General features: G+C 49.3%; 1 protein-coding gene across 3 annotated transcripts; it reads left to right on the top strand.

Moving 5' to 3' along the window:
• The first annotated feature begins 864 nt into the window (after positions 1–864).
• Positions 865–27760, top strand: DNAJB12 (DnaJ heat shock protein family (Hsp40) member B12). Of its 3 annotated transcripts, none has more exons than XM_053586228.1 (9): positions 865–1175; positions 15323–15503; positions 16836–16981; positions 19707–19892; positions 20001–20080; positions 21470–21579; positions 23957–24129; positions 24691–24788; positions 25955–27760. In XM_053586228.1, exons 1-9 carry the CDS (start codon positions 1043–1045, stop codon positions 25982–25984), a joined length of 1137 nt encoding a protein of 378 aa, XP_053442203.1. In that variant the 5' UTR covers positions 865–1042; the 3' UTR covers positions 25985–27760. The 3 variants fall into 3 exon arrangements, with proteins under 3 accessions (XP_053442203.1, XP_053442205.1, XP_053442204.1); XM_053586230.1 differs by having other exon boundaries at positions 918–1175; positions 24691–24842; XM_053586229.1 differs by having other exon boundaries at positions 946–1175; positions 24691–24836.

Consider the following 27760-nt stretch of genomic DNA (forward strand, 5'->3'; position numbering starts at 1 on the left):
TTAATTTCAAATTAATATGAGGGCACAAATGTTTGACTCTATCAATATGGAGGTGGTCGGCATAAGGAAGTAGACCTAGTGTGCTAATATGTACATGTGGTGCATGTCTGGTCTATGACAATTAGGTCAACTTTAAGTGGTCAATGAAGGGAGGTGGTCAACTATGGAGGCTCTATTGTGTATGATCATGAAGTAGTGTAACAGACATGGAAAACTAAGAAGGGAGGTGGCTAGGAGGAGGGTGAAAGGTAAAAATCTACCTATCAAGTACCATGTACACTATTCTGGTGACCTGTACACTGAAAGCCCAGACCTCAGCACTACACAATTCATCCATATAACAAAAAAATACTTGTACCCCAAAATTTATGGGAATTTTTTTACGGGCATTTTTTTTTTTTTTTTTTTAATTTGGCCGGGGCTGGGTTTGAACCCGCCACCTCCGGCATATGGGACCGGCGCCCTACCCGCTGAGCCACAGGCACTGCCCTTTTACGGGCATTTTTTAAATGACAACTTCTAAGAGTCTCTTTTATAAAGTTATTTTTTAAAAAGGCTCCCACTCTGTCCCTGTATTTTTTATTATTTTTCTTCAAAGCATTTATCACTATCTGATACATCTGTTTACAAAATGTCTCCCCACCCCTTCCTTACACACCAGAATGTAAGCTCCAAGAGAGCAGGGGCTTTGTTATATTCACCACTGTGTCCCCGTCATATAACCGTGCCTTGACAAATACTAGGTACTCGATAGCTGTTCAAAGAATAAATAAAAAAACCTTCATTTCCAACTAGCAAGAATGTGCAATAGTCAATTCTTAAGATGCCCAGAACATGAAATATGGGTATGCCAGGCGTCCCTCTCTTAGATGACATACGGTAGCGCTTCCGCCCTCGCTCAAATCTCGCTCCACTCAGGAAAGGCGGGGCCGAGGGATTGTGTCATCATTCTGCGCCGGCTTGCACCGCGACGCGCCGGTGGCTGGCGCAGCCCTTCGCTCGCCCGGCCTCCCCCTCCCTGGTTCCGCGCTGTGGTTCCGCCATGGAATCCAACAAGGATGAAGCCGAGCGCTGTATTAGCATTGCTCTCAAGGCCATCCAGAGCAACCAGCCCGACCGGGCGCTCCGCTTCCTGGAGAAGGCACAGCGACTGTACCCGACACCGCGAGTTCGCGGTGAGTGTCAGCTGCCGGAGAGACGGGGACATTAGGACTGATGGGGGGAATACGGGAACGGACCGATGGGAGCAGTTGGAGGAGGGGGAGGGGTAGTGAGGCGCGGCTACGCCTGCGCACTGAGACGCGCGGTGTCTGCTGGGAGATGTAGTCTTTCCCTCCCACGCCTCTACAGAATGCTAGACCCCTTAAGACAGCCGAGGCTGGGACTTCAGTTTTCCGGGTGATTATGGAACGCTCTGCGATTTGATGTTTCCGAAAATGAGACGGGCTAGCAGACGGAGCGAAGGGAACTTCCTTGTTAGCAAAATTGAACTACTTTTCCCAAGGGGCCGTTCGGTGGCTCAGGGCCAGTTGCCGGCCTGGGAAATAATGTAGTTCAGGAAAATAAACATAACTCCTCCGCAGGAGAATGGGTTCTGCAAGGGGAGAGACTTCCGACCTCCGAGCGCCCTGGAAAGGCGCTTCCGTGTCTTTACACTCTTGCACCTCTCCAAACCAGGGTCAAGGACCGCCCTCCCAAAATGAGAGCCTGCCTTTTTACCCAGTCCGCTCCACCACCTTGGACGATCTGTCCTGAGACCCGGACCTTCACTCCCTCCTGTACGCTCTTCCCCCGCTGATGAGATCGGGAGCAGCTGGTCTTGGAGGTGCTGGCTCCAGCTAATCCCAACCCACCTTTACCCCAGGAGCCCAGCAGTGGCCGGGCACAGAGACTGCTAAGGCTGTTAAGTACCAGGCCGCTGAGCCCTGGACTGAAAGCTCCTAAACCAGGGAGGGAATATTGAGGTTGTCTTTTACTACTGATCACCTCGCTTTACCCAAGAATGTCTTTTACTACTGATCACCTCGCTTTACCCAAGAACCCCTTTTTTCTTTTTAATCTTTTGGGGGGGGATGTTGCATTTTGGCCGGGGCCAGGTTTGAACCCGCCACCCTCGTTAGATGAGGCCAGCGCCCTATTCACTGAGCCAGTCACCGCCTTTTTAATCTTTAACCTAAGTTTTCAGTGAAGTATTTCCTTAATACAAGCTGAGGAAAAGCACAAAGTTTGTGCCTGTGAGTACCACTTAATAAACTGGCGTGTAACAGACACTCAGAAAACAGGGTCTAGTCCTATCTGCTACCACGTGACCTTTCTGAGCTTGGGTTTCCTTATCTGGAAGATTAGAGGGTTGGTGCAGATAATGTGAATGACAGTGATACCCATAGGCCTTTTCTGTTTAGAAAGCTCATTCACATGTGCTTTCTTCCCTTGAGTCTGCCCTGTGATTCGCAGAGATAATTATTTTTCTTTTTTAATTATTTTTTTTTTTGTAGAGACAGAGTCTCACTGCACCGCCCTCGGGTAGAGTGCTGTGGCGTCACACGGCTCACAGCAACCTCTAACTCTTGGGTTTACACGATTCTCTTGCCTCAGCCTCCTGAGTAGCTGGCACCACAGGCGCCCGCCACAACGCCCTGCTATTTTTTTTTTTTGTAGAGACAGAGAATCACTTTATGGCCCTTGGTAGAGTGCCGTGGAATCACACAGCTCACAGCAACCTCCAGCTCCAGGGCTTAAGCGATTCTCTTGCCTCAGCCTCCCGAGTAGCTGGGACTACAGGTGCCCGCCACAGCACCCGGCTATTTTATTTTTTTTTGTTGTTGCAGTTTGGCCGGGGCTGGGTTCCAACCCGCCACCCTCGGCATATGGGGCCGGCGCCCCACTCACTGAGCCACAGGCGCTGCCCTTTTTTATTTTTTTTTAATTTCAGATTAATGTGAGGGTACAAACCATTAGGTCATACAATTTACACATGACAGGTAAAAATCAGAGTTGTAGGTGTGTCCTGTATCCAGGGAGTGTGCCACACATCTATTCATTGTACCCACTGGGTGGGAAACTACTTAAAACCCCCACTTCCCCGCCTTCTTGAGTTTAATTGAGATTTTATTTTTTCTTATCTTTCTCTTCTTTTCTTTTTCTTTTTTTTTTTTTTTTTTGAGACAGAGCCTCAGTCATCCTGGGGTTGAGTGCCGTAGAGTTATACCTCACAGCAATCTCAAACTCTTGGGCTCCACTGATCCTCTTGTCTCAGCCTCCCAAGTAGCTGGGACTACTGGCCCTGCCACAATGCCCAGCTATTTTTTTTTTTTTTTTTGGCCGGGGCTGGGTTTGAACCCGCCACCTCCAGCATATGGGACCGGCACCCCACTCCTTGAGCCACAGGTGCCGCCCGATGCCCAGCTATTTTTAGAGATGGGGTCTTGCTGTTGCTCAGGCTGGTCTCAAACTCCTGAGCCAGGCAGTCTACCTGCCTCAGCCTCCAAGGGTGCTGGGATTATAGGCATGAGCCACGCACCTGGCCCCTTTAATTCAGCTTTTCTTTTGTGTGGGTCTGTGACTTTTAATAACCTCCTAGCTTCAAACTAATATTGAGTATATGTGATGCTTGTTTTTCCAATCTTGCAGTACTTGGGAGAAAGTTCTTCAAATCTATGCTGGTTGTTATGAAGGATGGAAAATTTCTATCTTTTCTAGAGATGAATAGTATTCCATGGTATACGTAAACTACAGTTTGTTAATCCATTCTTGTGTTGATGGATACTAGGGTTGTTTACATAAAAGATCATTATCTTTGTTCTGTAGATGAGGTAAAGGTCTTATTCAAGGTTACACAGCTAGAAGCTGGAAAGTCCTGCAATTCTATAACTCTATGTTAAAAGAAAGAAATGAAACTGAACAGCAGCCATCAGCCTCCTAACCCTCCCTCCCACATTATGATATTGAGAAAGGGGAATACTGGCAGAAGAGGTAGCCTGGAATGCCTGAACTTTCCTCCCTCCTGACTCTGCAGGTTGATCTTTGGCTTGTTTGCTTTGGCCTATTTGCCTGCTCTTTGAGAGAGTTTCAGTCTGTATTTGCCTGGACTTCTGAAGTAACCTGCTCAAGGAGCTTCCCTGTAAAATAAGTCACATTCTGTACAACTGAGGAGAATGGTGGGGTGTGGGCCCTCCAGCTATCAGGATTCTGTGTGACTCAGAAGCTGCTGGGGCTCAAAAATAGGCATCCAAGAAAGGATGGTAATAACAGGGCCCGTGGGGTGACCCTCAGCAGGAACAGCTCCTGTGCCAATTCCAGAGGTGTGGATGGGTGTCCTCCGTCCCTGGGGCTCAGGCACTAGATTTGCTCTAGCAGAATAGTCACCTGCTGCATATTTGTCATATTTATGCTCTTCTGGAAAGACTGTATGCCTCATACATCGGTATAAACTTTACCTTGTTCCTTCTGCAGCCTTGCACTGAGCTGGCAAGGATCTGGGGTTAGTTTAGGCTGGGGACAAAAAAAGTTAGGTGGTTGTCTGCATTGGTTTATGCTAATTCCAGATGCTCTTTCAATCCACCAGACTTATATTGAAGATCTTTTTGTGTTTTATTTTGTTTGAAAGTCATGAGATATAGTGGTATAGCAGGATTAGTAAAATGTGATCCCTTACTTCAAAGAGCTTACAATCTAGTCAAGAAGACAAATTTACAGAAAAAAATATTAAAAGGCACAAGATAGCAGGGATTGGACAAAATGAAGCCCAATGTTAGATTGAGGTTTTTTTGGTTGTTTTTTTTTTTTTTTTTTTTAATGCAGTTTTTGGCCGGAGCTGGGTTTGAACCTGTTATGTCTGGTATGTGGGGCCAGTACCCTACTCCTTTGAGCCACAGGCACCACCCAAGATTGAGGTCTTAAGGATGGGTATGAAAATCAGTCCCCATCATCCATGGATTCACAGTCCGTGAGGATAGAGGATAATCTCCTCAAATTAAATTATAAGCAGTGTCAGCTGGGTGTAGTAACTTGTACCTGTAGTCCCAGCTACCCGGGAGGCTGAGGCAGTTCAAGAAGTTCAAATCCAGGCCAAGGTGGGTGGATCACCTGAGCTCATGAGTTTAAGACCAGCCTGAGTTAGCCGGGCGTTGTGGCGGGCGCCTGTAGTCCCAGCTACTCGGGAGGCTGAGGCAAGAGAATCACTTAAGCCCAGGAGTTGGAGGTTGCTGTGAGCTGTGTGAGGCCACGGCACTCTACCAAGGGCCATAAAGTGAGACCCTGTCTCTACAAAAAAAAAAAAAAAAAAAGACCAGCCTGAGCCAGAGACCTCATCGCTAAAAATAGCCAGGCCTTGTGGCAGGTGCCTATAGTGCCAGCTACTCGGGAGGCTGAGGCAAGAGGATTGCTTGAGCCCAAGAGTTTAAGGTTGCTCTCAGCTGTGACACCACCGCACTCTACTGAAGAAGGCTCAGTCTCAAAAAAGAAGAAAAAAAATTAAGGCTCGGCGCCTGTAGCACAGTGGTTATGGCGCCAGCCACATACACCAAGGCTGGCGGGTGCCTGGCTGGGCCAGCTAAACAGCAATGACAACTGCAGCAAAAAAAAGCCAGGCATTGTGGCTGGTGCCTGTAGTCCCAGGTACTTGGGAGGCTGAGGCAAGAGAATCGCTTAAGCCCAAGAGTTTGAGGTTGCTTTGACCTGTGACACTACGGCACTCTACTGAGGGCGACATAGTGAGATTCTGTCTAAAAAAAAAAAAATTAAGTCCAGCCTAAGCAATATAGCAAGACCTCATCTCAAAAAAAAAAAAAAATTATAGTAAGGACATAAAAATAATGTTATCTCACAATGAGAGAAGGCTTTGGAAAGTAAGACATAAGACGGGAGGGTAGCATTTGAACTGAGCTCTGGAGCAAGGTACGGGACTTGGGGACAGGCAGACAGAAAAGAAGTAGAGGATGAAAGTTGTAAGAGGTTTGGGGGAGGAGATTGAGTGTAGCGAGATTTAGAGGCAGTAGAGATGGTTATTTGTATACAAAGGATTAAGGTTGGAAAGTAAGATGGGGTCAGATTATAGAAATCCTTTTGTGGAAGGCCAAGATGTTTTCCCTTTATTCTGTAGTTAGTGAAGAGAATACTGACATTTTGATAGCAGGAATAAAGTAAGGGTACTGTCCTTTTTTTTTTTTTTTTTTTTTGTAGAGACAGAGTCTCACTTTATCGCCCTCACAGCTCACAGCAACCTCCAACTCCTGGGCTTAGGCGATTCTGTTGCCTCAGCCTCCCCAATAGCTGGGACTTCAGGCGCCCGCCACAACGCCCTGCTATTTTTTTTGTTGTTGTTGCAATTTGGCAGGGGCTGGGTTTGAACCCGCCACCCTTTGTATATGAGGCTGACACCCTACCCACTGAGCCACATGCACCGCCCAAGGGTAACTGTTCTTGAAAGATAACAGCATGAAGGGTTAAGAAGAGGGAAGAGACATTCAAGACAGGAAACTAGTTGGGAACAGTTGTCTTGAGTAGGTTAGAAGTTCCTTAGGGCCTGAGATAAGGCAGTAAGGATAAGGTCACTGGAGGATAAGGTGTGAGAGGGGGATGCAGAGGAATAAGAATCAAAGCCTAGGACAGCACCCTCAGTGGGCAGGGTGCCGGCCACAGACACTGAGGCTGGCGGGTTCAAACCCGGCCCAGGCCTGCTAAACAACGACAACTGCCACAAAAAAATAGCCTGGCATTGTGGCGGGCACCTGTAGTCCTAGCCTCCTGGGAGGCTGAGGCAGGAGAATCGCTTCAGCCCAAGAGTTTCAGGTTGCTGTGAGCTGTGATGCCACAGCACTCTACCGAAGGTGACATAGTGAGACTCCGCCTCCAAAAGAAAAAAAAAAAATCAAAGCCTATGTGACTGGAAAGAAACCAGACTGAAGAACTGGGATGGGACAAGATGGGCAGAATGGGAGGTACCAGTGGGACATTCCTAAGGAGCCCCAACTGGGATAAGAGCTCAGGAGAGAGGTCCAGAGTCTGAGTGAAAGTCTGGTATGATCAGTTTGATGGCTGAGGCCACTGTGGGCAAGTGTGGAACATGGAGATTAGGTTGCTGTGGGCACAACTATGGGCCACACCTGCCCTGCACCCTGCCTCCGCAAAGGCAGAGGAAGCAGAAGGAGATGTAGTAACAGGAAGAGCCAGTCCCGGGAGAGGGCAAGGGCCAGGTAGCCATGGAGAGGTGTCAGCAGGTGGTGAGCAGCACTGTCAGAGGCTGTAGGGCCCACATGGGAAAAGGACAAGTCAAGAAATGAAAGGGGAGGGATGAAGAGCATGGGTGGAGGATGGTCTTGAAAAAACAGCATAGTTGGACGGAGGGAGGCTTAGAACAACAGTGAAGGGTCAAGGGACCTCACACTATTGGCTTTCCCCCCAAAAGGATGCGAGAGGATGTGAAACTCCTGCTGCAGGAGACGGGACAGGGAGCCCCTGAGGGCTGGACAGGTTAACTAACCGGGTCCTAAGCATAGAGCAGGGGTAGTAGAGCCAGTCAGTTCTTTTCTGGGAGTTTCTATCCAGCGCCTGGCAGCCATTGGCTTTGGCTAAGGCTTGCAATAATGGTGGAAGGTACCAGGTTTCCCAGCGAGCTCATGAGAACATCTGCAGACCTCTGTTTCCCAAGCATGCAAAGACAAGTTGGCTTGGGTAGTCTCTAAAGGTCCTTCCTGCCCAGGCTGCTGAGGTTCTGTGAAATGGCTGGCTCTGAGGTCCAGGCTAAGTCAGGAAGGCAAAGCTAGGAAGGCAAAGCTGGGAAGGCTAGCCCACAAGGGAAGGGAGGATTGGCTGCCAAGAGACACTTCACCATTCAGGGTCCAGGAATGAGAGATGAGGTCTGGGATGGAGTTGTTCATAAAAGTCCTTTCATCTTCATGTGCCCCACTGTGCACTTAACCCCTTCCATTCACTTTATTCCACTGAATTTTTTTTTCTCCTTGAATCAGGCAGCCCCCTGAACCAGAACAGGTCAGAGAGATTCCCTCACTGAATTACCCCTCAGAGCACCACTATGAGAGCAGGGATTGTTTCTTCACTGAGGCATTAGATAACTTGGCAGGACCACATGGCTAATTAACAAAGGATCTAGAGCTGTCCATCTCTGATCCCAGGCTCCTTCTCTACTCTGGCCTCCCTTTCCTGACTTTGTACAGTACAGGTACACAGAGAGCCTGAAAACTCAACTTCTTACCTAACAACAAAAGTAACAGTCACAGTTAACACTTAACATTTGCTAGGTGTTGTGCTAAATTCTTTACATGCATTCACTCATTTACCCTTTAAGCCCTTTAGGGAGATAGAATTTTGCATAGAGAAGCTAAGTTACCTTATTGGAGATGGTCCTGCTAGTGAGTGGCAGAGCCAAGTTTAAAACAGTCAGGCAGCCTGACTCTCTGATGGGGTTTGAGGAGGGACAGCCCTGGGTCTTAGAAATCTCTCACCTCTGCCTCAACTGCTACCAATCCACCCCAGCTGTATTCTCTTCCACCCATTCCCCTTTTTCTTCTTCTTCTTTTTTTTTTTTTTTGAGACAGAGTCTCACTATGTTGCCCTTTGTAGAGTGGCGTCACAGCTCACAACAACCTTAAACTCTTGGGCTGAAGCAATTCTCTTGCCTCAGCCTCCCAAGTAGCTGGGACTACAGGCGCCCACCACAACCCCTGGCTGTTTTTTTCTTGTATATGTCGTTGTTTAGAGGCCCCAGGCTGGGTTCAAACCCGCCTGCCTTGGTGTATGTGGCCGGCGCCCTACCCACTGAGCTGCTCCGAGCACCGTGCCCATTCCCCTTCTTCTTAAAGGTCTGCCAGCTGTACTGGGAAGGGGCAGAGCCAGAGGGCCATGAGGGGCCTACCAGCAAGTTGAGTGAGGTGGTCACATGCCACAGGCCTGGCAGAGGGGCTACTCAGGGCTGCAAGAGAGACTGTCTTGCCAGCAACCAGAAATCTTTAATTCCTAACTCCAACAGGAGGTTTCTCTGCGGCCCAGAGTATATCCATTCTCCTTTGGGCTTTCTTTCTGCAGTGTAGGAAATTACAGGAGTTGACTCCTTGTAATTGCTTTGAAAAGCTTCCAGAATCTTCCCTGAGAGCCCATCCCATCTCCTGGCTGGGACTCCTGTTTATCTATGACCATTGAATAACTGGTTATTTTGTCCTTAGGACATGTCAGGCTCAGCTGGGACCCCTGAAGTTTCCAGAGAAACCAAAATAGACAACTTCTTTAAAAGCCCTAGGAAATTAGCAAACCAGCTTTTCCCTCTTAACCAGCCTCCTCTTAACCAGCATCTCTTCATTCTTCCTTGCCATTTCCTCTGTCCCTGGCATGGACCTGCTGTCTGGAATGGCCTGAAACCTCATTATTAGAGCTGGGTCCAGAGCCTGCTGAGCGCTGAGCCTTGGCTTTCCTAACCCCCTCTTCTCCAGGCCCTCCCCCTCCCTAGCATTCCACCCACCATGGGTTCCCTCAGTCCCTGGGCCAGTATGCTTTTGTGGGCAGCCAACTCATCAGCCCAGGTCATGTTAGCAGCTACTCATTTTGATTTTTTTTTCTTTTCTGAGAGAGACAGGGTGTCACTCTGTTGCTCACTCACTGCAGTCTCAAACTCCTGGGCTCAAATGATCCTCCTGCCTCAGCTTCCCTGCGTGCTGGGATTGTGGCCATGAGCCACTGTACACAGCCTCATTTGGAACTTTTACCCTATGTCAGTCTCATTATCTCATTTCATCCTCATACCACCATTGTGACAGATTTCACAGATCACCCAGGGTCAAATTGCTAGGAAGGAGCAGAACTGAGATCTGAATATGGGTCTTTCTAAATTTAATGTCTCTTCTATACTTGGAGTGATTTTGCCAGCAGGACCCCTGCCCGCAACCTTGTCAAATAGGTGTGGTCCAGGATATAGGAGCATGGACTCTGGAGCTGGACATCCTGGGGTTCCATCACACCTGTGCCTTTTAACCAGTGCAGCCATGGGGAGCAGTCTGTCACAGCACCTTCTTCCTGTAATGGGGATAGGTAATGAGACCTACCTTCTAAGGCTATTGTGACAATAAATGAGCTCATCTGTGTAGAGGACTGTGATGGTGCCTTCCTGGCATGTGGTAAGCACTCAGTAATAAAGGATCATTACTACTGCTCCTCTCAGAGCGCCCTCTCAGGGTTTGCTGCAGGAGACCTTCCACCTCCCTCACGTGAGGCCAGGTCAGCTGCCAACTACTGTGTTTAGATTTCTCAGCTGGCGACTCAGCAAGATCATGCCAGTTTTCTGCAGTGAAGCAGCAGTGGCCCAGGGTGTGGTAATCTGCTGGAGCTCCAGCGCTCTGTTCCCAGCAAGCCCCATTCCACTCCCCTTGGGTGAGACCCAGGTGTGTTGCAGTAGAGAGGTGTCTGACCCCTGGCACAGTGCCTTGAGGCCAGGAGGCACCTGGCATGTTGGAAGGAAGCTGGGGACCAGTTCTTCCTTAGCACAGAGCTATCCTGGGTCTCTGCGGTGGTCCAAATGCCTGTTTTCCCAGGAGCCTATGCAAGGGTTTGGGATTGTACTATCCAGGGCACTGTGTCCCAGACATGACTTGGGGTTCTGAGAAATGGTTTTGTGCCTGGAATAAACGGGCACAAGGATCTTCTTCCAGAAATCTGGGCCCTTCCTCACTGAGTCAATAGAAACCAATGCCTTCTGGCCAGGCATGGTGGTTCACGCCTGTAATTCTAGCACTCCTAGAGGCTGAGACAGGTGAATTGCTTCAGCTCAGTAGTTCAAGACCAGATGAGCAATAGCAAGACCAGATCTCTACTAAAAAAAAAATAGAGAAACTGAGGCAAGAACATTCTGGGAGGCCAAGGCAGGTGGATTGCTTCAGCTCAGTAGTTCAAGACCAGTCTAAGCAATAGCACAACCAGGTCTCTACTAAAAAAAAAAAAAAAATGAAGCAAGAGAATTGCTTGAGCCCAAGAACTTGAAGTTGCTGTGAGTCATGATACCAAGGCACTCTACTCAGGGTACCAGAGTGAGACTCTGTTTCAAAAGTAAGAAACCAATCAAGGCCTTGCATTTGAATAGCTGTGATCCTTTTCGAGGGTGACAGCTAACATCTATATATATAGATCTCAGTGTTTTTTTTTTTCTCGGTTTTATTTTGTTTTGTTTTTTGAGACCGAATCTCTTTGTCACCCTGAGTAAAGTGCCATGGTGTCAGCCTACCTCAAATTCCTGGGTTCAAGTGATCTTTTTTTTTTTGGTTGCAGTTTTCGGTGCATGTGGCTGGCACCTTAACCACTGTGCTACAGGTGCTGAGCCTTAAGTGATCCTCTTGCCTCAGCCTCTCGAGTAGCTGGGAGTAGCTGCCACTACACCCACCTAGTTTTTCTATTTTAGTAGAGATGGGGTCTCGCTCTTGCTCAGGCTGGCCTTGAACTCCTGATCTCAGAGAATCCACCGGTCTCAGCCTCCTAGAGTACTAGGATTATAGGCATGAGCCACTATGCCCAGCATAGATCTCAGTTGCTGAAGTAGGACTTTTGACATGGCCAGCCATTTGAAAAATGTAAAAAATAGCAAGTAGTGAGAACAGCACATATTTTCCTGAGTCTCATGACATCTGAGCCTGTCTTGGGCAAAGTCATTTTCCCCCATTCCTCTTCACAGATAAGCAAAGGCCTCGAGGAAGACTTCTGAACCAATCTTGGCTCTCAACATGTTGACTCTGTTGAACTCACTACGTTGGGATTTAAAAAATCTGAAGGGTTAATGGTTTGTTTTTATTCTGAATTCTAAAATAACCTGTACCCTGATAATAACTGTTGTACTCTTCAAATAGTTAACATGGTAAATTTTGAGTTTTTTACCACAATGAAAAAAACTTCCTGTCCTAAACTAAAAGGAAATATCATTAAAATAGGAACATTGAGCAGTTTGTAATTCTGATATAACGTATTAATAAACAATTACTTTAAAACAGCATTTTTTTTTTTTTAATGAGACAGTCTCAAGCTGTTGCCCTTGGTAGAGTGCCGTGGCGTCACAGCTCACAGCAACCTCAAACTCTTGGGCTAAAGCGATTCTCTTGTCTCAGCCTCCCAAGTAGCTGGGACTACAGGTGCCCGCCACAATGCCCAGTTTTTTTGTTGTAGTTGTCATTATTGTTTGGCAGACCTGGGTCAGGTTCGAACCTTCCAGTTTCAGTGTATGTGGTCAGCACCCTAACCATTAAGCTACAGGTGCCGAGCCAAGAAGAATTTTTTTTAGAGGCAGGGTCTCACTCTGTCACCCAGACTGGAGTGCAGTGGCATCATCATAGCTCAGGGCAGCCTCCAACTCCTGAGCTCAAGCAATCCTCCTACCTCTGCCTCCTAAACTGCTGGGATTACAGGTGTAAGCCATTGTGCCTGGCAGTATTAAAACATTTTTAAAACCAATGATAAAAGTCTAAAACAACCAGGGATAATTCAGGGTACTAAATACTTTGGGTATTCAGAGTGCGGTACAGTGTAAAGAGAGAGGTATATAGATTTGAGTGAGTTCAGTAGGAAAAAAAATGGATTCATAAAAGAAAAAGAGCTTAGTAAAACCAGATAAATACATTGAAAGAAGTAACAAAGTAGTAGTTTTATGGGGGGTTTTTTGAGACAGGGTTTCACTTTGTTGCCCCCAGTAAAGTGCTGTGGCATCATAGCTCACAACCACCTGAGGCTCCTGGGTTTAAGTGATTCTCTTGCCTCAGCCTCCCAAGTAGCTGGGACTACAAGTGCCCACCATGACACCTGGCTATTTGTAGAAATGGGGTCTCACTTTAGCTCAGGCTGGTTTCGAACTCGTGAGCTCAAATGATCTGCCCGCCTCGACCTCCTAGAGTGCTGGGATTCCAGGTGTGAGCCACCACTCCTGGCCCAGTTGTTTTGTTTCTGAGACAGAATCTCACTCTGTTGCCCAGGCTAGACTGCCATGGCATCAGGTTCACTCACAGCAACTTGAAACTCCTAGGCTCAAGCCATCCTCCTGCCTCGCCTCTCGAGTAGCTGGGACTACAGGTGTACACCATGACAATCAGCTAATTTTTTCTATTTTTAGTAGAGATGGGGATCTTGCTTTTAGTCAGACTAGTCTCAAACTCCTGAGCTCAAGCAATCCACCTGCCTCAGCCTCCCAGAGTGCATTAGGATTACAGGTGTGAGCTACTGAGGCCAGCCTAAAATAGTACTTAATGAACTCTAAATCAAATACCATAGAGTTGGGGGTTTTTCTTTGGTTTGTTTATTTATTTTGTAGAGACAGAGTCTCACTTTATGGCCCTCAGTAGAGTGCCGTGGCGTCACACAGCTCACAGCAACCTCCAACTCCTGGGCTTAAGCGATTCTCCTGCCTCAGCCTCCCGAGTAGCTGGGACTACAGGCGCCCGCCACAACGCCCAGCTATTTTTTGGTTGCAGTTCAGCCGGGGCCAGGTTTGAACCCGCCACCCTTTGTATATGGGGCCGGTGCCTTACCGACTGAGCCACAGGCGCCGCCCACCATAGAGTTTTTTAATAAAACCCAAGTGTGGGCTCGGCACCTGTAGCTCAAGTGGCTAAGGCATGAGCCACATACACCAGAGCTGGTGAGTTCGAATCCAGCCCATACCTGCCAAACAATAATGACAACTACAACTAAAAAGTAGTCGGGCGTTGTGGTGGGTGCCTGTAGTCCCAGCTACTTGGGAGGCCAAGGCAAGAGAATCACTTAAGCCCAGGAGTTGGAGGTTGCTGTGAGCTGTGATGCCACAGTACTCTACCCAGGGCGACAGCTTGAGGCTCTATCTCAAAATAAATAAATAAAATAAAATAAATAAATAAATAAAACCCAAGTGTGATTTTTGAAGACTATCAAGACACAGGAGTCCTCAAACTACAGCCTGTGGGCCACATGGCGGTGGTGTGATTGTATTTGTTCCCATTTGTTTTTTATTTATTTATTTTATTTTTTAGAGACAGAGTTTGACTTTGCCACCCTCGGTAGAGTGCTGTGGTGTCACACAGCTCACAGCAACCTCCAACTCCTGGGCCTAGGCGATTCTCTTGCCTCAGCCTCCCGAGTAGCTGGGACTAAAGGTGCCCGCCACAACACCCGGCCATTTTTTTTGTTGCAGTTTGGCCGAGGCTGGGTTTGAACCCGCCACCCTTGGTTATATGGGGCTGGCACCCTACTCACTGAGCCACAGGTGCCGCCCCCGTTTTGTTTTTTTACTTCGAAATAAGATATGTGCGGTGTGCATAGGAATTTGTTCATTTTTTTTTTTAAACTATAGTCCGGCACTCCAATGGCCTCAGGGACAGTGAACTGGCCCCCTGTTTAAAAAGTTTGAGGACACCTGATCAAGAGTATCAAAATTCTGCCAAAATGTATTAAGAAAAGCAATTTATATGTAAATGTACTCTCTGAAAAATAAGGCAATTACTACCTTTGGTGTTAATTTTTATTTGTTTATATTTTAAAAATGACCTTGACACAAATATAGTCTAGCAAGGGGGAGAGGAAGGAGGGAGGGCAGTTGGCGGGATCTCAACTGATGTGCACAATATGAGGGCGTTCAGCACACCCCCTGGGTTAAGGGCTCAACTACAACCTGAACTTTACCTTAGAAGTGAAAACAGGCGGCTCCTGTGGCTCAAAGGAGTAGGGCGCTGGCCCCATAGTGCCGGAGGTGGCAGGTTCAAACCCAGCCCCGGCCAAAAAAAAAAGGAAGTGAAAACAATGTAACTTAAAAATTTGTACTCTCAAATCAATTTGAAATAAAAAATAAAATGAAATAAAATATGACCTTGACTGGGCAGGTGGTTCACATCTATAATCCTAGCACATTGGAAACCAAGGCAGGGGGAAAACTTGAGGTCAGGAGTTTGAGACCAGCTTGAGCAAGAGTGAGACCCTGTCTCTACTAAAAAAAAAAAATAGAAAAAATAGCTGAGTATCATGGTAGGTGCCTTTACTTTCAATTGCTCAGGAGGCTGAGGCAGGAGGATCGCTTGAACCTAGGAGTATGAGGTTGCTATGAACCAAGCTGATGCCATGGCTCTTTAGCTTGGCTAACACAGTAAGACTCTCGTCTCAAAAAAAAAAAAAAAAAAAGACCTATCCTCTGCCTCCTGCTGAGGACTGTAGCTCTCAAGAGAGCAGGTGAGTGTCCACTAGTGCCCACAGGCCCAAGTCAGGGAAAGAGCCAGTGACTTTGCTGGGAGGGGAAGCCATAGGAATGCAGAGGTCCCTCGGCCAAGACATGCATCCTTGCTGGGGCAGGAGCCTAGAATTGTTTCCTTGCCTTGCACAGCCCTGATCGAGTCCCTCAACCAGAAACCACAGACTGCCAGTGACCAGCCCCAACCCACAGACACAACCCACACCACTCATAGGAAGGCAGGTGGGACTGATGCCCCCTCGGCCAACGGTGAAGCTGGAGGAGGAGAGAGCAGTAAAGGCTACACTGCGGAACAAGTGGCAGCTGTGAAAAGGTAGCTGGCTGGCTGGCTGGGTGGGGGGCTGCACCTGGGCCTCAGGGGGTCTCGGGAAGGCTTCCTGCCGTGTGCCCTCTGTGGCATGTTTGTCCCTGGTCTGGATAGGGCCCTGACAGGAGGATGGAAGAGGTCCAAGTGGTCAGGCTCACCAGGACCTCTCCTTACTCTCCACAAGGCCTGGGAATAGTGTGGGAACCAGGGATCCACTGGCCCTCTCGCCAAGACTGCCCACAGCAGAGGCTGGAATTGCTGACACTGCTGGCTTGCTCTGCTGCTGGCCAGGCGGGCCCCAGGCCTCTTCGTACATCTCCGTTTATCAGACAGAGGTGGAGTCTGGCCTTCCCCTCAAGATTCTCCCCCGCCAACACCCTGCCCCCAACAAAGACCCTTTCAGACCAGAGCCTGTGTGGGGTAGAATGGGACAGAAAGCAGAATTATCTCTCCGAGGCTGTGGGCAGGCCCTTCGTGGAGCGGCTCACTACCAAGATCTTCGTGCCTCGGCCTCCTAGGGTGCTGGGATTGCAGGCCTGGCTGGGCCATGCTTCTGAGTTTGCCTCCAGCGGGGAGCTGTTAGCAGAAGAAAAGTAAACACTGGCCTGGCAAAAAGGCCACCCACACCAGGCATTCTTCCTGTCTTTCTTTGGGATGCCACCCATTCTCTCCTGCCTTTTCTTTCACCCCATCTTCTCTCCCTGCTCCCTTCTCTCTCTCTTTCTCATCTCTTTCCCTTCTCTAATATAAAACAAACTTACACTTTTATATTCTTTAAAAAAAAAAATGGCCGGGTGCAGTGGCTCACGCCTGTAATCCTGGCATTCTGGGAGGTTGAGGCAGGTGGATTGCCTGAGCTCACAGATTCAAGACTAACCTGAGCCAAAGCGAGACCTCATCTCTAAAAATAGCCAGGTGTTGTGGCGGGCACCTATAGTCACAGCTACTCGGGAGGCTGAGGCAAGAGGATCACTCAAGCCCAAGAGTTTGAAGTTGCTGTGAGCTGTGACACTACAGCACTCTACTGGGGGTGACAAAATGAGACTCTGTCTCAAAAAAAAGCCACCCACACCCTGCATCCTCAGGCTCAAACTTTCTGCCTCCCTTCCAGCCACTGGCAGCAGCTGCCCACTTTCAAAGGATAAATGTATTCTTGGTATTTCCAGTGGGCCCTGCCCACCTCCCTATTGCAGTGGGAGCTCACGGTTGCTACCTTGTCCCAGAGGTCAGACAGCTGACCCAGAGGAGCTGTCAGCCATTCCCTGCAGTAGGCTTACAGCTGTCGGCTGCACTGCCTGCTCCTCACCTAGCCACCACCACACTCTTCTCCCTCTTCAGGGTCAAGCAATGTAAAGATTACTACGAGATCCTGGGGGTGAGCAGAGGAGCCTCAGATGAGGACCTGAAGAAGGCTTACCGCAAATTGGCCCTCAAATTCCACCCGGACAAGAACCATGCTCCTGGTGCCACTGAAGCTTTCAAAGGTAAGCCAGCCCTGGTATTTCCATTTCCTGTCATTGTGAGGGAATAAGGAGTCAAGATGGCTTTCCTAGAAAGTAAGGGGCAGAAGGAAGTAGTCTCAGGCCCAAGTTCCAGAGCTTCGGAAATGGCTTCCTGGGAAGATCTTAGGGGCCACCTCTCACCACAGAGAGTCTTTCAGAGCTCAGATAGCACCACTCCTGCCTCCCTTTCCGCCTCCTTCCCTGGGGTTGCAGGAGGGATGTTGAGACAAGAAAGATAAATTCACAGTAGTGGCTTCTCCACAGTCACATAGTGATGGAGTGGCTCACTTGTGTGCCCTTTCCCATCTTGGCATTTTGTAGCTTCCCAACATTTCCCTGCTGAGGAGCAGGATGTCCCCAGGTCTCTGGTGGCCTCCTTAGTACCAATATCTACAGCAATCGCCCCCCACATAGCCTGCTCCACACGGGCACCTACCTGCACTGGGGAACAGCTTCTTTGGCCTATGGGCTCTTTGTTCTGGGACGGGTACTTCCTTTCCGGCTGAAATCCCGAGCCTCTTTGTTCATTCACGTTATTATTGAGCCTGTCAGGCTCGCATGCACGCTAACCCACTGCAGGCACTGCATCCTGGGTACTTCAAGCTCTTGTTCCTTAGTCTCTTCTTCTCTCATTCCCACTTTGTCCACCTCCTTGGGAAATGGCATGGTGACTAGCCCCACCAGACCTGGGCAGGCTGTGCAGCACTGGACCTGTGACAGTAGCCAGGGGGAGAGCCGGTGGCAGAGCAGACCCCAGCCCTGGTGTAGTCTTCCAGAGGCCTGCCCTAGAGGGGGCAGGGAGGCCAGGGAGCCCCGTTAAAGTTTCTCCAGCCCTGACTTCTGCCTGCAACCTGTGCCAACTAGTCCTGAGATGCCAGCATGCGGTCCTGTCAGAGGAGGAGAAGGGTATTCTGCCCTCCTTGTGCCCAGGAGCTGCAGGCTGTAAAGCAGATGCAGCTTTCACCCTCTGCTTGGACAGCTGGCAGATTAAGGAGAAGGAATGAGATACTGAGGAAGCCCAGAGCTATGTTGGCAGACTTCCCGCCCAGGGAGCTCTGGTGAGGCCTGGGTAGGAAACAGCAGCTGGGGCCTGGGCCCCACAGAGGGGAGGACTCATCCCGGCCACATCACCATCCCAGCAGTGGGGGAGTCTGGACCACAACCCTGGGATTGGCCTTTCCCTGCAGTTCCTGCAGCTTTCCAGTTTACAGCAAGGACATAGTATGTTCATTTGGCTTCTGTGTCATACTGTGCCTTCAAGATTATGTAATCTCAGGTATCCCAAGAGAAAGAAATGAGAAAAGGAGGTTTTGGAGGTTTTCATAAAATCAGGGAGAAAACTTTAAGTAAAGGCAGGTGCGGTAGCTTACACCTATACTCCTGGCACTCTAGAAGGCCAAGGCAGGAGGATTACTTGAACTCAGAAGAGCAAGACCCCATCTCTACTAACTAGAAAATAGAAAAACTAACCAGGCATTGTGGTAGGTACCTGTAGTCCCAAACCTGAAGCGAGACCCACCTGGACTTGAGTCCTGCCTTGTAAGATCATTGCTTTCTAAGCTTAGGCAAGTCACTTAGCTTCTGTGAGCCTCCATTTTCTCATTGGTAAAGTGGCAACAGGTTTGCTGCTAGGTGTAAATGAGGTAACGCCTGCCACTCAGAAAAAGTTCAACCATCATCATGACTACCCTGTTTCCTCGAAAATAAGACATCCCCTGAAAATAAGACCTAGCGCCTTAAAATAAGACACTGTCTTATTTTCGGGGAAACAGGGTAGTTAGACAAGTAGAGGGAAGGTTTGAGTATGAACCCTCCACCCAGCCCAGGCTGCCCAGGTTCACCTAGGACTCTTCCTGAGCGCCCTCTTCTCCACACTGACCATGCAACCAAACTTCTGCTGGCCCCAAAGACTCCCACTTCCTGAAACACCACTTGAGTACCTAAAAAATGTAGCACTTGGCTTCCAGGAGCTTCCACCCTCTGTTGCAACCTGGGAAATGAGCCAAGCCGTGCACTCCCCAAAACTGGGAGTTTTCTTAAGCAGGGACTTTACTAGACAGTCTGGGGTCTGGCAGACAAAGGGAGAGAAGGCAATGAGACATTTATATACACAGAGTTTTTTGACTAGTGAAAAACACACTGTATTAGCCCTTAGAGAGGCTAATAGGAGCTGCTTTGAGCAGAATATTCAAGGCCTTTTATTAGGGATTTGGGGGGCATGCCTACACAAGGTAAAAAAGTGAGACGGTATCAGTCACATGTTTCAATTAAACAGGCAGCTTTGTGCTCAAGAAAGAAAGCTATCAGGCTAAAGGGTAGAGGAGCACTAACCTACAGATCATAGAATACTTTGAGTAGGATTGTAATGAGGGAAAGTTACAGCCCAAAGTTAGGTAGCAGCAGCTGGAGGGTGGGTATCAGTTCTTTTCTTTTTTTTTTTTCTTAAATTTTTATGTTTTCTAACTTTATTTATATCCTGTCTCTAATCTGCTGATCTTTATTTAGATGTTTCCTAGAGTAGTTTCTCATCTATTCTGCTGAACATTCTAACCACCCCACCACCGCCGCCTTAGGCATGCATAGCAGCAGAGGGGCTGAGGCTCGGGCTATAACCTGCACAAGTCCTCAGGGATGCCAACCTACTTTAGCTTTCACCCACACCGCACACCCCACATCCTCAGGCTCAACCTTTCTGCCTCTTTCCCAGCCATTGGCACAGCATATGCAGTACTTAGCAACCCAGAGAAAAGGAAGCAATATGACCAGTTTGGTGATGACAAGAGCCAGGGAGCCCGGCATGGCCATGGGCACGGGGACTTCCACCGTGGCTTTGAGGCTGACATTTCTCCTGAAGACCTCTTCAACATGTTCTTTGGAGGTGGCTTCCCTTCTAGTAAGTCCCCGGCCCTCCTTACAGCCTGGGGGTGATGGTGGGGACTACATACCAGCCTCTCCTTTTCCCAGCAGCCCCAACTCCTGACTCAGTCCCTCTGACCCCCAGGTAACGTCCACGTCTACAGCAACGGTCGTATGCGCTATACCTACCAGCAAAGGCAGGACCGCAGGGACAACCAGGGTGACGTGAGTGAGGAAGAGCAGGGGGAGGACAGCAAGCCCACCTGTGGGTACAGGGCCTGGAGGAGGGAGTTACATCCCATACTGTTTATTCTGGTACCAGCAATATCACCAAGCTCGGCCATCTTGGCCCCCCTGCCATTCTGCTGAGTGACACCAGAGGGAGCCACACTCCACATTGCCTGCAGGGGTCGGGGATTTGCTGGCCTGTTAGGACCTTAATGCAGAAACTTCTCCATCTGCAGACAGGTTCAGTGTGAATGGCTTTTATGCAGTCCATTCATTCCTAAAGCCAAAGTGACATTTTCCAAGCAATGGAAAATTAAACTTTGCAAGAGAAGTATAAAGATCAACAACATGGGTACCAACTCTTCTTGCTTTTGTTACTTTTTTAAAAATGTCTACAAAAGCTGTAACTAGACATTGCTTCAAACACATTTTGTATGCCACAGATCAAAGAACAGCTAGCTGGCTAAAATGAAAATATTGGCCAGGCATGGTGGCTCACGCCTATAATCCTAGCACTCTGGGAGGCCAAGGCAGGTGAACGGCTTGAGCTCAGGAGTTCAAGACCAGCCTAAGCAAGAGTGAGACCCCATCCCTACTAAAAGTAGAAAATCTAGGGCGGCGCCTGTGGCTCAGTGAGTAGGGCGCCGGCCCCATATGCTGAGGGTGGCGGGTTCAAACCCAGCCCCGGCCAAACTGCAACAACAACAAAAAAAATAGCCAGGCGTTGTGGCGGGCGCCTGTAGTCCCAGCTACTCGGGAGGCTGAGGCAGGAGAATCGCCTAAGCCCAGGAGTTGGAGGTTGCTGTGAGCTGTGTGACACCACAGCACTCTACCAAGGGCCATAAAGTGAGACTCTGTCTCTACAAAAAAAAATTAATTAATTAATTAAAATATTCTGGACAATTGCAGAGTATTTTACTAAATTCTGGCAGGCAGAAGGGGGTTACATTTACTCCAATGTTTATATGTTTCCTTTTAACTTTTATTTTGTATTTAATGTACAGAATAGTTTTTCAAATTATAAATTATCACACAGTGAGTAAGTATATTTTAATCAGTAATTTTTAATTGGTAATATAGTTATAGGATTCAAAATTCATAAAAAATACACTTAGTACAAGCCCCCTTCCAGCCCAAGCAGCCATCATCCTAGAAGCAGCCACTACTGCTATTTTTGTATTTTCTTAGAAGTAAATGCAGGGAACCAGCATTTACCAGTATTTAACACCAGCTGCTGCCTTGCTTGTATCTGGGGAAACTGGCATGTGGAGAATCTTCTGTATCTGGGGGGCCTTTGGAAGGGAATGGGTAGAACATGGTGTCAATGGCCACTTGGGCTCCCTTGTACAATGGTCCAGCTAGATGACTGTTGGCTCTTCCCTGCAGGGTGGGCTGGGGGTGTTTGTTCAGCTGATGCCCATCCTCATCCTGATCCTCGTGTCGGCTCTCAGCCAGCTTATGGTCTCCAGTCCTCCCTACAGTCTGAGCCCAAGACCGTGAGTACCTGCAGCTGGGCAGGGCAGGCAGTGGGCAGGCAAGGGGCTTGGGAGTCTCATCCTACCTAAGGGACCTTTCTTCTCATCCTGATCCAGCAGATTCTCCACCACAATGGAGAAAGCTGGCTTAGGATTAAGAAAATGTACTTTCGGGCAGTGCCTGTGGCTCAAAGGAGTAGGGCACTGGCCCCATATGCCAGAGGTAGCGGGTTCAAACCCAGACCTGGCCAAAAACTGCAAAAAAAAAAAAAAAAAAGAAAATGTACTTTCAGGGCGGCATCTGTAGCTCAGTGGGTTGGGCGCCAGCCATATAACTGAGGCTGACAGGTTCAAACCCAGCCTGGGGCAGCTAAAATAGTAATGACAAGTGTAACAAAAACTAGCCAGGTGTTGTGACAGGCGCCTGTAGTCCCAGCTACTTGGGAGGCTGAGGCCAAGAGTTTGAGGTTGCTGTGAGCTGTAACGCCACAGCACTCTACCCAGGGTGCCAGCTTGAGACTCTTGTCTCAAAAAAAAGAAAATGTACTTTCAGGGCAGTGCCTGTGACTCAGTGGGTAGGGCACTGGCCCCATATACTGAGGGTGGCAGGTTCAAACCCAGCCCCGGCCAAACTGCAACAAAAAAATAGCCAGGCGTTGTGGCGGGCACCTGTAGTCCCAGCTACTCAGGAGGCTGAGGCAAGAGAATCGCCTAGGCCCAAAAGTTGGAGGTTGCTGTGAGCTGTGTGACACCATAGCCGAGGGCGTAAAGTGAGACTCTGCCTCTATTAAAAAAAAAAAGAAAGAAAGAAAGAAAATGTACTTATAACTGGGCCCAGTAGCTCACACCTGTAATACTAGCACTCTGGGAGGCTAAGGTGGGTGGATCTTTTGAGCTCAGGAGTTGGAGACCAGCCTGAGCAAGAGCAAGATCCTATCTCTTCTAAAAATAGAAAAACTAGCTGGGCATTGTGGTGGTCACCTGTAGTCCCAGCTACTTGGGAGGCTGAGCACAAGAGTTTGAGGTTGCTGTGAGCTACAACGCTACGGCACTCTACTCAGGGTGAAAGTGTGAGGCTGTTTCAAGGGAAAAAAAAGAAAAGAATATGTACTTTCTTTGTCAAGCTAAAGTTCTTAAGTTTTTCAGGACCATTGTCCCCTAAGAGAATGCAATGTAAGCTACAGACTTTCCCCTGGAACGGGGTGTGCGCATGCGCACACGCACACGCACACGCACATACGCACACGCACACGCACACACACACACACGCACGCACGCACACCTTTGCTTGTGACCCCAGAGGCTTTGTGACTCCCTCTCCACCCCATCTTACCTCCTGACCTTGAAATAAAAGCCTCTGCTCTTCAATTTCGGTTGGGGTCTGTAAGACCATTAAAAGAGCAAAGAGCCTGGGCTCTGGAGGCAGAGCAAGAGCAGCTTTGAATCCCACTGAGAAGCTGCATGACCCTACACAAATTACATAACCTTGGATTCCTCATCTGTGAAATGGGAGTAATAACATCTAACTACTTGTGAAAATTAATGAGTAACACATAAAATGTCTGGCTCATTTGTTGAAGGAATACTTGGTTGTGATTACCAGTAGTGGACTTAGACAAGTTAAGTGACTGTCTGATGTGTCAGTGCCCCCCATTTATTTCCAGCACCCAACACAGTATTGGATACATAGCAGGTGCTCAGTTTCTGTGGCGGTGGAAGGCCTCTGCACCCACCAAGCAGCTGCGTCTGGCTGGAGGCGTGGCAGGATCCTTCTCCGCCAGCAGGGGGCAGAGTTGGCCCACGGGCCTGGCAGCAGCTGATGCTGTCTGGCCAGATGCCAGCCATTTTTCCTGCAGCTGGGAAGATGAAAGGTAGCACTGGTGTAAGGCAGGAGCTGTCCTCCCAGAGCACTGACTCCTATCTGGGTGTTGAGGCTCTTCGTACAGCCTGCAGAGCCTGTGATTACAGCTGGAGGGGTATAATGCCTTAGAATCCGTGTCATTCTGTTCGTAAGCCTCTTAACCCCAGACTGGGAGCTCCTTAAGGGCTGAACAGGGAAATGGAGGCATAGAAGACCCAGTCTTTCTCTTGGGTCCCCAACTTCCTAGACCAGGGCCTCTCCTCAGGAAGGCACTTCACCCTGAGGCTGCAGATCAACCATGTGGTAAGCAAAGAGCCTAAAGGGAAAGGGTTGCCAGTCTGGGCCACTTGTGTAGGAGACACTGCCTCTTCCTCAGACCCTAGCTTTGGGTAGTATGCAAGCTCCCACTCTAGTTTGGAAGGGAACCACCTACACCTGTGGCCTGTATGTCACCTCCTCAGGGGACCCCATCATGCTCAGAGCTGCCCTGGGCCTGGGGGCCCATGCCCACTTTGCACCTCAAATATTTCTATCCAGATCAGTGGGCCATGTCCACAGGCGAGTCACTGACCACCTGAGTGTCGTCTACTACGTGGCAGACAGTTTCTCTGAGGAGTACACAGGCTCTAGCCTAAAAACAGTTGAACGGAACGTGGAAGATGATTACATTGCCAACCTTCGAAACAACTGCTGGAAGGAGAAGCAGCAGAGTGAGTGAGAGAAATAGAGCACACAAGTGTTTGTGGGCGGGGGAGCAGGAAGGAGAAAGTCCCACCCACGCAGTGCTGTCAGGGCCTGGCACCTGGCACTGCCCTGCACCAGCTTCTTCCCAGCCAAGCCCTGGACTCCACTCCTGATTTTCCCTGGGACTGGGAGCCAGGGGCACCTGGTGATTTCCTCCAGATTCCTGTAAATCCCAATCAGCCTGTCATTTTGCCTGCCCAAGGTAAGTATGTAGAGACAGATCTCCTGGCTGCCCGCTGAGTGTGCCTCCAGATCCATCTGTGAGGCCTGGGCGAGGTTTAACCAAGATGACAGGTTCTCACTTTGGCTAGACTCATCCACACTCAAGAGGAAGGGGCCACTATCATCCCTCTCCTACAAAAGGCCCATGGTCCTTACTCCCCCTGTATCTTTCCTAGTGGGAAGCCAATTCTACCCAAGCTCCAGGGTCTAAATAGCCTTTTTCCTCCCCAACAGGCCCAGGCAGGCTCCTTAGCGGGCTTTGGGAGGTACTGGGTCAGCCCTAATCTTGTCCCATTGCTTTGCAGAGGAAGGCTTGCTGTACCGGGCCCGCTACTTTGGTGACACAGATATGTACCACAAAGCACAGAAGATGGGCACTCCAAGCTGTAGCCGACTGTCAGAGGTGCAGGCCTCCCTGCATGGATAGTCCTGGGCCAGCCATGCCACCGAGGTCCAAGTATGACCCAGGGCTGCCTCTACCCTGCAACTCCTGGCAGCATTGGCCCTGGTCATGAGGCAAAGGAGGGAGGGGAGGAGGAAGGGCAGAAACCTGGTGTTGTGACAAAGATTATCCCCAGCCTCACCTCACCCTCCAGAGATGGGACAGCTCTGGGGCCTACTTGGAAACTGAGGTCTGTTCGAGCCCTCTCAGTGACTCCCCACCCACTCTCCTCCCTGGCTCTGGGGCTGTGGGGTATCCAAGAGCCAGGCAGAGCAGGAGCCCAGGGCGATTACTGAGGGCCACTTGTGGATCAGTGGTCCACTCTGCCATCAAGTCCTCGTGGCCCTTTCCCAAGCTCAGCAGGCTATTACTGTCTGTACCCTAGTATTTAGGCCACCAAATATTACTCAGCCTAAGATACAGCCTGCCTGATACCTGGGAGAGCCATGTGGGAGCAGGTGTGCCAGGAGCCTTCCTCTTTCTCAGTCCTTCAAAGCAGGAGGAAATTGAACAAGATAAAGTGGGTGGGAGCCCATGGGCTTGGAGGTGGGAGAGGCCTGTTCACCCTAATGACAACCCCCTCCGGCGAGATCTGAAACACTTTCTCCGAGACACTCTCTCAAATGCTCCTGCCGCACCTGGCAGCCTGGAAGCCACAGGCATCCTGCCCTGCCCAGGCATCTCGCCTGTGGTCAAAAGAAGGGAACAGAAGGTCATGAGTTCAGGTTACATGCAGCCACTCGGCATAGAAGGGGTGGGGGGAAATGAGAGTTGCTGGTAGCAGGCTCCTACCTCCTCTGGCCCTGCATGTGGGGGAAGCGGGCTGTGTTCCCAGCATTTGCCAGAGGGGGCAGCTTGGACCTAGCCCAGGGGAGTGTGGGCAGAGCCAGTAAAGGTTCTCTGTGCCTGCATCCTTTCAGCCTGGATCCAGCTGCAGACTCTGCTTTGAGGCCACTTGCTCGTGCCTCAGTGCAGCAGGCTGCAGGAGGGGCTGGCGGGGTGAGTGAGCAGCCCAGCACCAGCATGGCAGCTCCAGCAGCAAGGAGAGCTGCGTGTGTCAAGTGGGCTGGGCTAGAGGCACCGTGGCGCGTGACTGCTGAGCTAACTGTTGCCACTCTCCTCCCCAGACTATGAAATCCCTGGAGAATTTTTGGTGACAAGCACTGAGCCAAGGTGATGGACTGTGTAGTTAAGGAAAGACATACAAAGAAAAAAAATTAAAACGGAATTGGAGGCCGAACGCCCGCACAACTGCCCTCTCTCTCACCCAGTAAATGCAGAAAGCTCTTAGGACAGTCAGAAAACCTGCCGCGGGGCTGCTTCCTCCCTCCCTGGGCTGGCAGAGGCTCCACATCGGCTCTCTCCTAGGATACAGAAACCATGGCAACGAAAGTAGAATGTAAAACTTGCAGCAAATGTCTGTGGGAAGGGCTGGGGGAGGGGGTTGCCCAAGCCTTTCCTCCCCCTCCCAGGAGCCACCACCGGTCACCTCTCAGGAGATCTCAGGAGAAGCCAGAGACGTTGGCCAAGGACAGAGCGCAGGAGGAAAGAATTCTCCACGGAATGTAATTTATAGATGCGTGTATATGTATATATATATCTATTTATATGTAAATAGACATATATAAAGATATATATATATATATAGTCGACTTTTTAAACTATGCAGGGATTGGTTAAATTGTTTAGCTTTCTTCCATATTTTAGAAAATGAGGCGTATTGGAGGAAGGCAACCTGGTATTTCAAAAGCTGGATATTAGCTATAGCTAACAGCATAAGGAAAGTTGTGTCATATGCTTTTAACATCCCCCCAAACCCCAGCCTGTTTTTGATGGCAGCAGTAATCATGATGGTCTAAAACCACGAAGGTCGCCAGGTTTAAGGCTAGGCTGGAAAGAAGCGGGCTGTGGAGGGAGAAAGTTACCCCTGGGAGCAGGTGCCAGTTCAGTATTGAATCAAGGCAGAGGCCCCTAACAGGACCTGCTCGGGCAACCTCAGGCTGCCCCTTTCCTTCCACCAGCTCAGGTGGGCACTTTGTCCTGGTACCCAGCAGCCCTCCAGCCTCCTGCCCACAGAGTGGCAAAGCTTGGAGAGGGCCCACGTTCTACCTATTTCCCTACCCTAAGTCTCTAAGTGGGTCTTGCCTTATAGGTGCCACAGGGCACAGCTCCATCATTGCCACTGGTTTTTCCAAAGATTCTTCCTCTAAGAGTCAGCCAGGGGTGCCCAGGACCCCAGGACAGAGACCTGCCCCCTGAAGAAAAGCCAGTGCCTGTGGGTGCCTCTGTCTTCACCCACCGTGGATGTGACTCCACCAGGCCTCCTCTTGCACTTTGGACAAAGGATACATCTGAACCAGAATAGTTTTCTTACTCTCACCTTCAAATGAGGATTTTTCACAAAACAGCAGCTGCTGCCAGGGAAAGGAGGGAGGTTTTATTTATTCCCACAGTTTATACTGGGCCTTTTGGAATTACATTTTTCCTGAGGCAGTGGGTGTGTCCTTGAGCCTGCTGTCTTCCAAAGCCTTACTCTTCCCCAAGCTGCCAGCCAGGAGGTGATAACCATCCTCCCAGAATCCCTCTTTGCTCTTTTTTTAAAAGTCCCCCCAACAAATAGGATTTTCACTGGGAAAGGAAGTTTGGTAAGGAAACGTCAAGTCTGGTTTTTAAACAAGGTCCCATCCTGCAACGAAGTGGCCACTCCAGCCCAGAAAGATAAGAACTGGACGTGGGCCAGAGTGCCCACCTGCGGTGGCCCTGGTGCTCTGCCCCCACCATCCCGACTATCTGGTCTGGGTAGATGTCCCTAGATGGGCTGAGCCATGTGCAATAAGAACATAGATCCTAAAGGATCCCTGGAGAAGCTGTATTTCTTGAATTAGAATTCTGAAATTGTACATCTATAAATATATGTTTATTATGTGATTGGC

This window comes from Nycticebus coucang, chromosome 3, assembly GCF_027406575.1.
Source record: "Nycticebus coucang isolate mNycCou1 chromosome 3, mNycCou1.pri, whole genome shotgun sequence".
In the NCBI taxonomy this organism is placed as follows: Eukaryota; Metazoa; Chordata; class Mammalia; order Primates; family Lorisidae; genus Nycticebus; species Nycticebus coucang.